This window comes from Idiotropiscis lumnitzeri, chromosome 17 (assembly GCF_059441095.1).
Source record: "Idiotropiscis lumnitzeri isolate Australia: NSW breed Sydney's pygmy pipehorse chromosome 17, RoL_Ilum_1.0, whole genome shotgun sequence".
Classification (NCBI taxonomy): Eukaryota; Metazoa; Chordata; class Actinopteri; order Syngnathiformes; family Syngnathidae; genus Idiotropiscis; species Idiotropiscis lumnitzeri.
In genome coordinates, this window is record NC_142407.1 from 14,946,050 (window position 1) to 14,960,020 (window position 13,971).

General features: G+C 45.6%; 3 protein-coding genes across 3 annotated transcripts in view; 2 read left to right on the forward strand and 1 right to left on the reverse strand.

Annotated features, from left to right (window-relative positions):
- Positions 1-480: 480 nt before the first annotated feature.
- On the forward strand, positions 481-3,364 carry LOC148320497 (tyrosinase-like). Its single transcript, XM_088279642.1, has 5 exons — positions 481-1,302; positions 1,477-1,693; positions 1,764-1,911; positions 2,411-2,592; positions 2,937-3,364. Exons 1-5 carry the CDS (start codon positions 481-483, stop codon positions 3,191-3,193), a joined length of 1,626 nt encoding a protein of 541 aa, XP_088135768.1. The 3' UTR covers positions 3,194-3,364.
- A 378-nt stretch (positions 3,365-3,742) lies between these two features.
- chordc1b (cysteine and histidine-rich domain (CHORD) containing 1b) lies at positions 3,743-8,494 on the reverse strand. Its single transcript, XM_088279643.1, has 10 exons — positions 8,261-8,494; positions 6,552-6,601; positions 6,427-6,483; positions 6,194-6,354; positions 5,657-5,760; positions 5,403-5,461; positions 4,955-5,025; positions 4,776-4,881; positions 4,466-4,648; positions 3,743-4,383 (listed from the first exon to the last, which is right to left on the reverse strand). The coding sequence occupies exons 1-10, from the start codon at positions 8,322-8,324 to the stop codon at positions 4,204-4,206; spliced, it is 1,035 nt and encodes a 344-aa protein (XP_088135769.1). The 5' UTR covers positions 8,325-8,494; the 3' UTR covers positions 3,743-4,203.
- Positions 8,495-9,039: 545 nt separating this feature from the next.
- The window catches only part of fat3b (FAT atypical cadherin 3b), a 45,280-nt gene continuing 40,348 nt past the window's right edge, over positions 9,040-13,971 (forward strand). The window contains exons 1-2 of the mRNA XM_088279628.1: positions 9,040-9,292; positions 10,798-13,769. Of these exons, the coding sequence (XP_088135754.1) occupies positions 10,821-13,769 (2,949 nt within the window). The 5' untranslated portion in view covers positions 9,040-9,292; positions 10,798-10,820. The remainder of the gene's footprint in view (positions 9,293-10,797; positions 13,770-13,971) is intronic.

Genomic DNA, 13,971 nt, shown 5'->3' on the forward strand with positions numbered 1-13,971 from the left:
TTCTGGGACTGAAAATTATTAATCCAATAACTGAAATAATTATATAAATATAAAATACCTGAATGCTTCACAGGGAATTTTTAAAATTGCGAGTTTTTTCGCATTTCGGCTTTCGAACTCTGCAACTTTTTTTTTTTTTAGTGGTGACTGGACCTTTGTTTGGAAATATAATTTTATTCTTCCAAATTTAGGACTCGCTCTGATTTTCATTCTTTAGTTTCTGAGTTTGAATGGCAGAAGTTTTTGCTTCAATTGTGATTTGTTTTCGCATTGATGACTTTAAAAAAAAAAAGTGCAACTTCATCACAAATCATTTCTGTCTGAGTGGTTGTGAGCTCCCTAATGGCATCAGTGAAAGCCTCATCCTGAGGTTAAGCGGCATGTGACCGGACTCAGCGAGGAAGGAGGGGTCTCTCTAGGAAGGACTTTTAAGGTCTGAAAGCGTGACGGATTGTATTCCAGGCCTTTTTATTTTCCGCGATGTGGCGAGTCACTGCTGTGGTTTTCACGCTCTTCTGGGCGCTCGGGCTCCAGCAGTTCCCGCGCCCGTGCGCCACCCGCCAGGCCCTGCTGGCCAAGGAGTGCTGCCCACCTTGGGATGGTGATGGCTCTGCGTGCGGGGCCAGCTCCGGTCGAGGCTTCTGCCGCGATGTGGTGATACCGGACACCCGGGATGGGACTCAGTACCCCTTCCGTGGGGTGGATGACCGAGAGAGGTGGCCCCTGGTATTCTACAACCGAACCTGCCGGTGCCTGGGCAACTTCATGGGGTTCAGCTGTGGCGAGTGCAAGTTTGGCTACTTTGGGGAGAACTGCCTTGAAAGGAGGGAGTCCCTCAGGAGGAACGTGTTCCACTTGACCCGGGCTGAGAGAATCCAGCTGGTGTCCTACCTGAACCTGGCCAAGCAGATGCCCAGCAGCGACTACGTGGTCGCCACGGGAACCTACCAAGAGATGGAGAATGGCTCCAACCCCACCTTTGCCAACGTGTCCGTGTACGACATCTTTGTGTGGATGCACTACTACGTGTCCCGTGACGCGCTGCTTGGCGGGCCAGGAAACGTGTGGGCCGATGTGGACTTTGCCCACTGGGCGCCCGCGTTCCTGCCGTGGCACCGCGTCTACCTGCTGCATTGGGAGCGTGAAATCCGGAAGATAACCGGAGACGACAGCTTTGCCATCCCCTACTGGGACTGGAGGGACGCTCAGGGATGCGACGTGTGCACAGACCAGCTTATGGGGGGCCAGAACCCTCGAGATCACAGTCTGCTTAGTCCTGGCTCAGTCTTCTCTTCCTGGAGGGTAAATAAATACACTTTTTTTTTTTTTTTTTACCTCCACTAAGTGCATTTGCATTTCGCTAGTACTATTTCAAAATGAATATGCTCAGTTTGTTGAAGACAAAAGTCTTTGTTTTGAAAATATAAAGTTTATTGAAGACTCAAATTGCCTTTTGATGTTCACTTCCGTCTCCAGGCCGTGTGCTCCCAAGCGCAGGACTACAACGCCCGCGGAGTTCTGTGCGACGCCCTAGCGGAGGGCCCTCTTCGGCGTAACCCCGGCAACCACGACCACAACCGGGTTCCGCGGCTGCCGACCTCCGCCGAGGTTGCCTTCACCCTCAGTTTGGCCAACTACGACACGGGCACCATGGACCGCACCGCCAATATGAGTTTCCGGAACACCATGGAAGGTTGGCTAAATGCCAAAAAATCTAAATAATGTTTTTATGATTTGTGTGTGATCATGTTTGTCACGTCCAGGATTTGGGGACCCCCAGACAGGGTTGGGGAGCAGCACTCGTATGGGCATGCATGCTGCTCTGCACATCTTCATGAATGGATCCATGTCCTCCGTGCAGGGCTCAGCCAATGACCCCATTTTCTTACTGCACCACTCCTTTATAGACAGGTGACACACACGCCTGAGAACCGACTTATTGATGCTCGCAAATTTAATATAACTTACCGTTTTTAATTAGTGTATTATAATGTCCCTGGTTCTGGAACCTAAACTCACCTTTTAACTCATTTACTGCCATTGACGACTAAAGACGTCCAAAATGATTATTTTTTTTTTTTTTACTCGGCTGGTAGTGAATGAGTTAACTCATTCAGCTATAAGCATTTTTGTGCGCCCTGTTTCAAACCCAAAAATGCTGCCAAAGCGAATAGGAAATTAGTAAATTGGTTGCAATGGTGAGTTGCATGTTAGCATCCTCAAATTTCACAGCGTTTTTTTATGGGGGTCACCATCCTTTAAAGGTGCGATCTGGCCTGGTAAGAGACAAGGAAGACGGTCATTGAGGGCAGAGATTTTCCTGATCTGAATCTGAATTTTGGAAGAAAAGTGAAGCACTTTGAATACTTACCGCATACACTAACAACGCACGTGATATTTTCCCATGTAGTCTCTATGAAGAATGGCTCCGGAGGCACAGGCCCAACCCATCCCAGTACCCTACTTCCAACGCCCCCATTGGACACAACGGCGAGTATCACATGGTTCCTTTCCTGCCGCTGCACACCAACAGAGAATTCTTCGTAACCAGCAAAGAGCTGGGATACGAGTACTCACGCCTGCTGGCTGCCAGTAAGTTTCCAAAGACGTTCATTACGGCATTTATGAAAATATGTATGTTCAATTCATGTTTTAAAAAATGGAATGAGGCTTGTTTGGTTGGTTGAAGACTAAATTTTATTGAAAACACAAACGCCTTCCCGTGCGGCCGCCCGTATTGCACATGCCACTGATGCTAAGGAAAAAAATTGTTTTAAAGCCTAAATTTTCTGACCACTGAATGAATGCTAATTGTTTTTAAGACTAAAAATTCCTTCATAATAAACGCCTGCTAACAATTCTAAATCGTCATTGACATTTACAAAAAAAAAAATAATCCCATATCCATTGGTCGCCTTTCCTCATATCTTCTGCAGACCTGCTTCTGTCCGAGTCCTTGCGCCCCTACGTGGAGGATTTGCATGCCATGTGGCCATGGCTGCTGCTCGCCAGCCTCTGCGGTGTTGTCGTGGCACTGGGCGTGCCCGCTGCCGCCGTCTACATCAAGCAACGTGTCCCAGCACGGTCTCGCCTACGGTTCAGTTTATTCACGGTCCCAAACTTTGCAGAGCGGCAGCCTCTTATTGAGAGTGATAAAAAGAACAAAGCTCACGCCTACACGGCAACCATGTGATGACATGCCCGTTAGGTAGACATGCACTCATTCGTCAACATGTCCATGTTACAATAAAAGCCTTTTTCTTGCAAAAGCAATCCCGTTCCAGAAGTGAGTGTTAATGATATACAACACTGAAGAATCCTCTGAGGATTATCGTACTTTGTCATTGTTAAAAAACTGCATTTTGCCTTCACCGCCATCATGACTTGGAATCCATCATTTGCTTCCAGGTGCAGAAAAAAAATGCCAGTTCCTTTAATACTTTCCGTAGTTTAAAATGTTTTTTTTTTTTGGGTTGGGGGGTTACAGAAAATTAAGAGTACGTGATGCCATACGCCAGGTTTCCCAAGACATTTATGAGTTTGTTTCATTTGAGTCAGAATTTAAATGCATTTCATTTTATAAGAGCAAGCTGTGCTTGAATTTGGGGGTGCATGGTCATATTTGGAGACAAAGTAATTATTATTAAACAAAGTAACAATGTTCTTTTTCCTGAGGATAAAGTCAATTGATGCCATATGCTTTTTTTTCAAGTTGCATTATGAGAATAAGAATAAAAAGCCGTAACGTTAGCAATGTGGTTTTTATTTTACGAGCAGTTATACGTGACAAGAACAACTGTAAAATTCCCAGTTGCATTTTTTGGGCAGTTAGGTATTTTTGGTAAATTGACATCTTTTTTTCTTGAGCATCCTCACAAGTATCAATCACATTACTGATAACTACATTTCCTTGTCTTTACTGCCACTGGGAGAACACACTTGATAAAATTATCATACTCCTTCCGGTATATAAAAAAAAAAGAAATCTGTTTTAACACTTTTTATGGGTGGAGACATGATCGACAATTCTTTTTCAGTGCTGAAACCTGACTGGAATGAGAGGTTGGAAAGAAAAAAAAAAGTGAGCTAAAAGTCAAGCGGAAATACGGTGATCCAGCATTATGACATCACATCTGGCATCGTCTGCCTGTTCAAGAAATAGTGGAATATTACTGCAGAAGTTCCAAAGTTTTTCACTTCTTATCAGTCGTTTTCCTCATCGTTGCTGTCGCTGTCATCCTCGCCTTTTTTCTCGGGTTGCGTGGGCGGTGCCGCGGGTGGCGGCAGATCCAAGCGAGCCCATGACATGGCCTCTGACTTCCTCATAGCCACCTCGATCTTAGCCGCCATCATGTTGACGGCGCTCTGGGTTGTGTTGATCACCTGGAAAGACACCGACAAAGGCCTCAACGGTGAGATCCGTACTGCTGCCTCCCACCACATTAACCCCGATTTGTCAACTTACCCCCCACAGGCTGATCTTCTGCTTAAACTCCTTCTCGCCCTCAAAGACCAGATGGATGTGCAACGTGGTGCTGTTGGCGTCCACGTAGCTCAGCTCGGGCACGGCGTTCTTGGCGTAGATGGAGATGATGACCTGCGAGCCAGTCTGGTGCCAGTCAAATCGACAAGGTACCACCTTCTTGCCCTGAATCAGATATGCAGTGGTGCTGAAAAAAAAACAAAAAAAAAAACACCTCCCCCACTGTCTTGTGTGGGCTGATTTCCCAACATACCACTAGATGGCGCCGGAGCTCTCTTTCTGGTCAACCTACCTCATCCTTTTTCCTCCACAGGTGCTGGCCCTTGGTGCAGCCCACTTGGGAGAGGAAGGAGTTGAAGTCTGAGGTTTTCTTCTTACAGCAGCTCCAGTACTTCATCCTGAATGTGGAAATAAAAACATGTAGTTGTTTCTTTTCACAGGAATATATGCTCTCAATTTCACACCACCAACCCTTCGTGGAAGATGGGAAAACCAGAGTGAAAGAAGCACACGTCCGAGTCACTGGCGGGTCCATCGTAGCTCTGTTTGGAGGAGTGAAAATAAAAAAAAAAAAGGGTGAGTTTTACTTCACTATTTCAGTTGTACTGAACATTGGCGGATACATATTCACAAGCTTAAAGTGTAAATTTAAATTTTCTACACTGAGACAAAATTTCTGATGCAGGTTTCTTAATATAGTAGTTTATTTTATTTTTTTAATAATCCTGAAGTGTTGTGACCGCTATAATAGACAAGAAAGTTGGATTCAATTGATTATTTTTCAGAATTGTTCATAAAGTTAATTAACATTGTCATAGCAAAATGTCTTATAAAAAACAAAAAAAAGTAATTCCCCACATTCCAGTACTGGCCCTGATACTTCTTGGTACCCGAAAAATAAGACAAAGCAGATTTTTACTTTAGTGCATCCTCCATTTTTGCAGGATGTGCCAATCTTGACTTCATCTGTGTCGTCATCTGCAAAGACACACACACGCACACAATTAATACTGTTAGTGACAGTTATGATGCATCAATGTCAACTTTGACTGAACTTCTCTGACACAAATGGAGCTCCAACTCCCAGCAGAGATCTTTTAACTTTGCGGCTGCGGCTTTCTGTTCTTTGGAGAACTGAGTTGCGCCTCAAAACGGAAGCGTTGGCGCTCTCACCTTGTTTGAGTGTATGCGAGTTGTCAGTCAGCTTGAGCTTCTCCAGAGCTTGCTTGAGAGAAGATGACACTTTGTGCTGCAACCTCACCACGGGCTCGTCGGCACTGACGCAAACAAGACGACATCTTGTTAGCATTCAAAACATCACTCAGGTTATTTCGTGTGTTGTCCACGTTTGCATCAGTAGGCAGAATATCACACCAGAACATGTTTTTTTTTCCCCAAAGAGAGTAGGGGCTGGGGTTGATTTTATTTTTTAAAGAATATTCAGTTTTTAAAGGAAAAAGAAAATCTGAATCTGATGTTTTTTTCCCCCAAAGATAACTTCAGAAATACTCTGTTAGCATGCTTTATGTTTACATTATAGTATATGTTATAGGACTGTCAACTACAAGCACACTAAAATACATACGCAGTGGCTTAGTGAGGGTCAATCAATAACGAATTGCTATTGTATTCCTTTAAAGTTGCCCTCCAATCAATAGTGTGTGCCTTGGACGTGAAGGCTATCGATTCCAAGTGAAGGTGTCCAACAACCTGGGTCTGCAAATGGCCTCCTGGGGCTTCGGCGCGGAGATGATGTACTCGCTAAATTCGGGCTTCTGCTTGTCTCCGTCTTTCTTCTCTCCCGACGAGGTCACGTCCGGCTTCACCGGCTCGGGGGGTTTCTCTTTGTTGTGGGGGCCTTTCGTGCAGCCCTGCGAGCGTGAGAAAGGAGCGCCGTTAAAGTTGCACGCGCGCAGATGTCGTGAGCGGGAACAAAAGCTCACCGCAATGTTGAGGAAGTCGGAGAAGTCAGTGGTCCGTCTCTTGCAGCAGGACCATCCCTGAGGGAGAGAGAGAGACGAGCGTTAACGGCTGGGTCTCGCTCACGAGGTCTTTCAAGGGTTTTTACCTTCAGTGCGTCATGGAACACTGGGATGCCGGGGTGGTATGTGCAGCCGCCTACAACCACAAAAAAAAAAAAAGAGGAGAGTTATTATGATTTAAGTCGTAATTGTGAGATCTCAGATTCTAATTAACAAAAAAAAAACAAAAAACTTTTTTTTCAAAATCAGTGGGGGGAAAAAAGGTATTTTTTTCTAAAATTTAACATGAATGAAAAAGTTGGCTTTTTGATTTAGTCATGATTTTGTTTCTTTTTTTCAAACAAGTTAGTGTATTTTTTAATAGTCAGGAACAAGTTATTTTTGTGATGAAAAAAAATGTTTTCAGATAAAATATTTATCTTCCAGATAATAAAATGTTGGAATAGGACAATAAGTTAGCATTTTTTTTTTTTGAAGAAAATGTAATTAAAAAAAAAATCTCATTTTCAGAATCACCATATACTATGAGAATATGATGCCAATCGCCTCCCAACTCTTTCCCTACTGAAATGACAACTTTATTCTCACAACATTATGGCCTCGCCCCCCATTTAAAATGTTGCATTTTATCCTGAAAGAAATACCACCACGTCTTTTTTTTACCCTGTAACACTCCGACTTTATTGTGGTTATTTGAGGTGCTACGTGCAGCGGCCTGCAGAGACAAAGCCTCCTGACAATTTTAAAAGTCACATAAAGAGTATCAAATTGCCTCGGTGACCTTATAAAGCAACAATTTCTTTCCAGCAGTCCACACAAAGTCCTCCGTCAAGTCTTAAGGTAATGCCACTGCAATGTACCGCACTGTGATGAAAAGTGGCATGCAATTAAAATGTAAATTAGACATGAGTCCTGTGCGGAATTTCTCAAGATGAAGACACAGGACGACGTGTGCGTGTTTAATCACACAAAACTAGACAGACACCCAATTGAATTTTAACTACAACAAAGGCTTCGTGACAACAATAAGCTGTCAACAAATTGTTTTCAGAAGTATCCAAAACAGTCTCAAACTCAGACTGAAGCCAACTCTTAGAACTACTGGTCCACTCACTGCCCTTATCTTCTTCAGAGTTTGTACAAATTAGTTTTTGTGCCACATTGAAAATAAATTATACAATGATATTAGTTCACGTTTCTTGGGAAAGAAGGAATTCTTCCAAGAATGTGTTTTTTTTTGTTAATGGCAATTTTTGCATTTGTTTCGTGACACAAAAAGTCACATGTGCCTGGTGTGAATTAGATAAGTTTAGATGATCTTAATAGATTAAAATGGGGAAATCTGCATCATTTGGGCCACAATAGTGATATGATTAGTTATTTAAAAAAAAAAAAAAAAGTAAAACAAGCATGAAGGACACACAAATGTAGGCTATCCATTGTATGTGCCCACGTACATCGACTCAATATACAGTCATGGGAAGAAAAAATGACAACCTTTATTTCTTCTGTTTCTAATTGAAAAGTTGTATTAAATATATGAAGGTGAAAATGTCATCAAATGGTCTTTTGGCAACTATAAGTGCCCCCAAGTGCAACGATTTGGCAAAGTTGCTCACAGGGTTTCTGTTGATGACCAGGCCTGCATAAAATTAACATTCAAAACGTTTTAGAGTGAATTAAAGTGGGACGAGTTTGTTTCGATTTGTGTCAGTCAGCCGCCCCACTTTTCCCTGTCGGCTCGTAGAATTTTCCAGATGAATTGTTAGCCTCGCTAGCCACGTTAGCTACTCACCGTCCGGGTTATTGTCTGGGTCGAACCGCTGCCCGCAGCCCTTGTTGTAGCACAAAGTAGACATCGTGACGACTAAACGTATTTTAAACGCGGAAACGGACACTTAAAAAGCAGCACATGAAGCGCGACACTGGGGGACGCAGCGGATGCCTCACACCGCTACACACACGCTCGAACACAACTGCCGTTGCTCACTTCCGGGTTTGTTCGGCTTCTTTCGGTAAACATCGGCGTACGTTATGCAGTTCCGCCAGCAGCCTGTTAGTGGTCTCAAGGTGTTTGAAATGGTGGTCAGATTTCCCCAGGGAAGGAGAGAAAAAGAGCCTTATCTCTCGTCACATTGTCATTGTCATAAATGAGTTATTACTAGCTCTCATTCCACTAACGTTATGAATTAAAAGTTTTTTTTATCTAGAAAAATGTTTCGGGTATTATTAGATTGATATATATCATATAGAATAATTTAACGAGAAGTGCTGTCTTTTTCCATAGTAAAAAGGTCGTAATGCACGAATAATTTTTTTTTTTTTTAGAGAGGTCAAAAGACACGATGCCCACGTTCACTTCCGTTCTTTTTCGTCTTTTTACGGAAAACATCGGCGCTCTGTCTCTCGCTCGCTGGTCCTCCGCCTCCCTCCCTCCCTCCCTCCCTCCCTCACTCACTCCATTCATTCGTGGTCCCAAAGCGGCGTCAACTGATGCTGCTGGCCGGTCAGCCTCGAAAAAACTTGCGCAAAGCCTTTTTGGTCCCCTCCTTTTCCCCCTCAGTTGTCTTTTTATCACCGTTTGGAAGCCCCTCCAAACAAAGGCGCACCGGGGTTGTTTTAACGTCCATTTTGTGTCAAGCTTGGCAGGACGCAGGTGCCTGAAATCTGGGACAATTGGCGTGTACTTTGACGGCGGATGGCTGCGGCTCTCTAGACGAGTGCCTCCTGGCGGGATGTAACGTACTCGTCTGAGTGCTTTTGAAGACTTTTCCTCCCCCGAGAGGATGAGAGCAGATGCACTTTTGAGTGATTCCATGAAAGAAAGGTAGGAGATGAGATTTGTGAGTGACAGGCAATCCAGAGGTTTGCTTAATTTGACTACAGCCATGAATGCAATGCAAACGTTATATTTACAAATATTGCACGACCTGCTGCTATTATCAGTCTAACAAAGATATATTATGCATTTTAACTTTTTTGTGCTCTATTCTGACTTGTACAGAGACAGATTATGGACTTTATACATTTAAAAACCGCTGCTCAGGTATCTTAAACGAGCATATTATGGAATGTTGACTTTTTAATGCCTTGTATGCAAATAGTTAGGTGTCTGCAGCTCACAAATGTAACTAATTTTGTTGCATATTTCTGTACACGAGTCCATAGTGATCCTGTCTGAATGTTCAAGCAATTCGTCTAATTTACCCACCACCGAATTTGTCTTGCTGTGACATGTCTGAAAAACCCTCATGTGGAGCTGCGTTGAGTTTTGTTGGATGCTCAGATTCAGCTACCGATAAGAGGCACATACTTGATTGCCCCACACTCGGTGCTCTGCTTCCACAAGTAGAAGGCACTCGCCTAGTCTCCGTCACAACAGCCCTATGTCGGCCACACTTGGTGTTGTTTCAGTTGGTAATGAAAGCCGTAAGCAGCCATTATAATTCAATGCAGCTCTGCTTATATTTTAGATATGGCATGAGTTAATTAGTCGGAACATCATGAGAATTTTCTGATAATCGACACATGCTTGATTGTTGAAGGTTGTTTGGAGTGATTGGGGGGAGGGTCGGGTGTGTGTGTGTGTAATGGTGGGGGGAATTGCTAGAGCAAATCAGCAATATGTCCATCCGTTATCACTGAGTTGCACATGGATTGACAACTGTATTTCAGTGATTTGGTAAGGAAGTCGTGAGTCCACAAGAGAAAATAATGAATTGCAGCTCACTTAACACAAATTTATAAGACAATCATTGAAATAAGTTGTATTATTTTGGGACCCACTCATTGTGGCATTGACGTCGTGATAGTGCTTCCATGTCTAGCACTTGAAATTGCGAGATCTTCTCTTAACCTGCCGGCCAAGTGGTTAGTGCAAGTTGGTGTGGGTGCAGTGGGAATAAAATTCACAAGGGCTTCCTCACGGGCACATTTTGATAAATAGAACAAAGAAAAGATTTACTTTCTTGTTTAATTTCACACTAGATGGTTGTGCAGGCCCTCCAGAGACCCAACTATTTGTATAAAAGCAATTAAAAAGTCAATTTCCATAATATGTCCTTTTCAATGTTATCAGTCTCTGTTAAGAATATTGACGCGAGGAAGAAGTGACAGCTCAATGTTTTTTTTTTTTTTTTTTGGGGGGGGGGCGTATTTGAATGGTAACACACCACAGTGCAGGCTTGAGAATGCTGTCACATGCCTTTGAAATTGGGGAAGACCTCTGAAATGTCTTTGTTACCACGGTTCTCTATCAAAATGTTAACACGCAGTGAAAATCCTAGCCGGTGAAAGAGTTGTTTATTCTTTTGCAATGCTTTCCTCTTGCAGGATGACTCGGTGATGAAAGAGCTATGAAGCCCGATCTGAAGGGAATTATAATGCGCTTCCAGTTTCTCTACCGTCGTATTTGCTTTCTGCTCACCTTCCCCTTTCCGACGCTACTTGGCCAGTTTTTGCCGGAGTTGAGGGCCGGCCAAGGTCTGTTGCTCTTCAGCCAGCCCGCCTACAATGCCTCCATCTTTGAGAACTCCGCTGCCAGGACCTATGCCGGAAGCCAGGTCAAAATGGGCATCGTCCTGGTCCGATCGTTTCACGTCAATTTCTCCATCGAGTCCGGCGACAGCGAGGGAATCTTCCAGGCAGAAGACTTTACGTTGGGGGATTTCTGCTTCCTCCGCATACGAACAAACGCCGGTGCCATGCTGAATCGGGAAGTGCAAGACAATTACACTCTGACCGTCAAGGCTTCCGCCCAAGGAGGCTTGGAAGCACTGGCCACTGTCTACATAAAAGTCCTGGACACTAACGACCTCCGACCCCTCTTCTCCCCGACATCTTATTCGTTTGTGGTGTCTGAGAATGTCCCTTTGGGTGCCAGCATCGGCCGTGTGACGGCCACCGACGCAGACGTGGGCTCCAACGGTGAGTTCTACTACTTGTTCAAGACCAAAGTGGATGTCTTTGCCGTGCACCCCACGAGTGGCGTGGTCACGCTGACTGGCCGGGCCAGGATGGATAGCCAGGACCTCTTTGAGTTGGAGGTGCAGGTGGTGGACCGAGGAATGAAGCTCTACGGTAGCAATGACATCAGCAGCACGGCCCGACTGGTGGTGAGCGTGACGCAGATCAATGAGTTTGCTCCCATCCTGAGGGCAGTCGCCGTGGTCCCGTTGTGGACAGACCAAAACCCGGTCTTTGCCAAAGTGGCAGTGGTGGATAAAGATGAAGGGATGAGCGGGAATATAGAGTGGGTGTCCATCATCGACGGTGACCCACTTGAACAGTTTGTGATTGATCGATCACCGCTCGTTGCCAATGAATATTGGGTCAGAGCATCACAGCGGCTCGACCGGGACGGATACCCCTACGGCTGCAACTTAACCTTCCAGGCTAAAGACAGGGGCGTGCCTCCTAAATTCTCGAACACTCAATTGCTTCAGTTGTTAGTCACAAAGCCCGAACCGACGGCAGGGAGTTTCGAGAAAGACGTTTATGAAGTGGTGTTGAGTGAAATTGCTCCCCCTGGCACTGTTGTCGAGGTGCTGAGAATCTCCCCAGCTCCTGCGATTGTCAATTACAGCTTCTGCAGCCTCTCAGAACTAATGTACTTTGATATCAATCCGTCGACCGGCGTTATTATGACCTCAAGGCAGCTGACAAGGATATCTCAGATTTTCATGGAGATGGAAGTGTTAGAGGCTGTCAGCCGGCTGAGAGCAAAGGTCCGAATCACCGTGGAGGATGCTAATGACAACTCGCCAGTGTTCAGCCGGCCGTTTTATGACATTTCCATCAATGAAAGCTTGGCTGTCGGCACCGTCGTTCTCATCGTGTCAGCCACGGATGAAGACAGAGGGGAGAACGGCTACATCACACACGTAATTAACGGCGATCCGTCGCTGCCTTTCGCCGTGGACCAAGACACGGGGGAGCTGAGAATCACGCGAGACCTGGATTTTGAGTTGTCTGAAGAAATCTACACATTTGCTGTGCGAGCCTCGGACTGGGGTTCGCCGTACAGACGAGAGAGCGAGGCCAACGTAACGATCCGTTTGATAAACATAAATGACAACCCACCCGTCTTTGAGAGGGTCTCGTGCAGAGGGATGATAGGCCGCGATTTCCCTGTCAGCCAAACCATCGTCACCCTCTCGGCCATAGACATGGACGAACTCGGTATGGTAAAGTACGAGGTCGTCTCCGGAAACGAAATGAACTACTTTCGGTTGAATGCGGAGTCCGGTGCTTTGTCACTGAAGAGATCTTTAGCGGGTGCAAATTTAAAGAATGGGATGTTCAACTTGAAAGTCGTTGCCACAGATGGCGAGATGTCCTCCATGCCCATGTTTGTGAATATATCCGTCGTGAGGGGTTCGGTACCACCCCGAGGGCTCAGTTGCAAGGAAACCCAGGTGGCTCAGTTGATGGCTGAGAAAATGCTCTCAAAGGCCTCGGCGATGGCTCGAGCGGGACAGATCGACAGGAGTCCAGATGTCTTTTCTGTGAACAAACAAGCTCCGCAATTCGAGGCCTTGCCTACGAGCATTCTGGTTCGTGAGGACCTCCCGCCCGGAGCCAGCGTTTTCCAAGTGAGAGCACGGGACGGCGACGCCGGCTTCAACGGGCGTCTTCTCTTTTCCATGTCTGATGGCAGCAAAGAGAACTGTTTGACCGTGGACATGGAGAGCGGTTTGCTGACCGTCCTCCGGCCGCTGGACCGCGAACGAACCGACCGCTACTTCCTCAACATCACCGTCTACGACCAAGGTGTCCCCCAGATGTCGAACTGGAGGATCCTGACAGTCATCGTGGAAGATTCCAATGACAATGACCCGCAGTTCGCCCAGGATGCATTCACTGCACTGGTTGCCGAAAACACTCCCTTGGGCGCGCAGGTGGTCACCATCTCTGCTTTTGACAAAGACGCTGGTCAGAATGCGCAGCTGTCCTATCTTTTGCTGACCAATGTCCCCCAGTTCGGCATCGACAGCGAAACCGGTGGAGTTTTTGTCGCCGGCCACCTGGACCGGGAGAGCCTCCCGACATTCACTCTGAAGATCGAGGCCAGAGACAAGGCCGAAAGAGGCAACCGGAGATCGGCAGTGACCACACTGAATATAATCGTGGAAGACGTCAACGACTGCGCCCCGTCCTTCATCCCGAGTACTTACAGCGCTCGAGTGTTGGAGGATCTCCCACCGGGGGCGGTCATTATGTGGGTGCAGGCCAAGGACCCAGATATCGGACGCGGTGGACAAGTCCGGTACTCGCTCTTCAGTGACTTCAACGGCACATTTGAGGTCTGTCATGTTTTTTTTTTTGTTTTCCATTTCATTATCCGTCCCACATATTTGCATTTGTATTATGATCCACCCATGGAGATACATCATCTTTTTTTCAAAGGAGTGGTATCATACATTACAGACGTAGTAAATGCCAAAAAGAACAAAGCAAGACAAGAGACAAAAGAGTCAACATCACAACAAAACAAAATTAAGCAAC

Excerpts from the sequence above, each read along its gene's own strand:
- LOC148320497 (XM_088279642.1), top strand. The coding sequence starts at position 481 with ATGTGGCGAGTCACTGCTGTGGTTTTCACGCTCTTCTGGGCGCTCGGG. Across the intron at positions 1,694-1,763 it reads TTTCCGGAACACCATGGAAG|GATTTGGGGACCCCCAGACA; the intron begins GTTGGCTAAATG and ends TGTCACGTCCAG. Across the intron at positions 2,593-2,936 it reads CTCACGCCTGCTGGCTGCCA|ACCTGCTTCTGTCCGAGTCC; the intron begins GTAAGTTTCCAA and ends TATCTTCTGCAG.
- chordc1b (XM_088279643.1), bottom strand. The coding sequence starts at position 8,324 with ATGTCTACTTTGTGCTACAACAAGGGCTGCGGGCAGCGGTTCGACCCA. Across the intron at positions 4,649-4,775 it reads TGTGGAGGAAAAAGGATGAG|GGCAAGAAGGTGGTACCTTG; the intron begins GTAGGTTGACCA and ends TATCTGATTCAG. Across the intron at positions 4,384-4,465 it reads AGAAGATCAGCCTGTGGGGG|GTGATCAACACAACCCAGAG; the intron begins GTAAGTTGACAA and ends GTGTCTTTCCAG.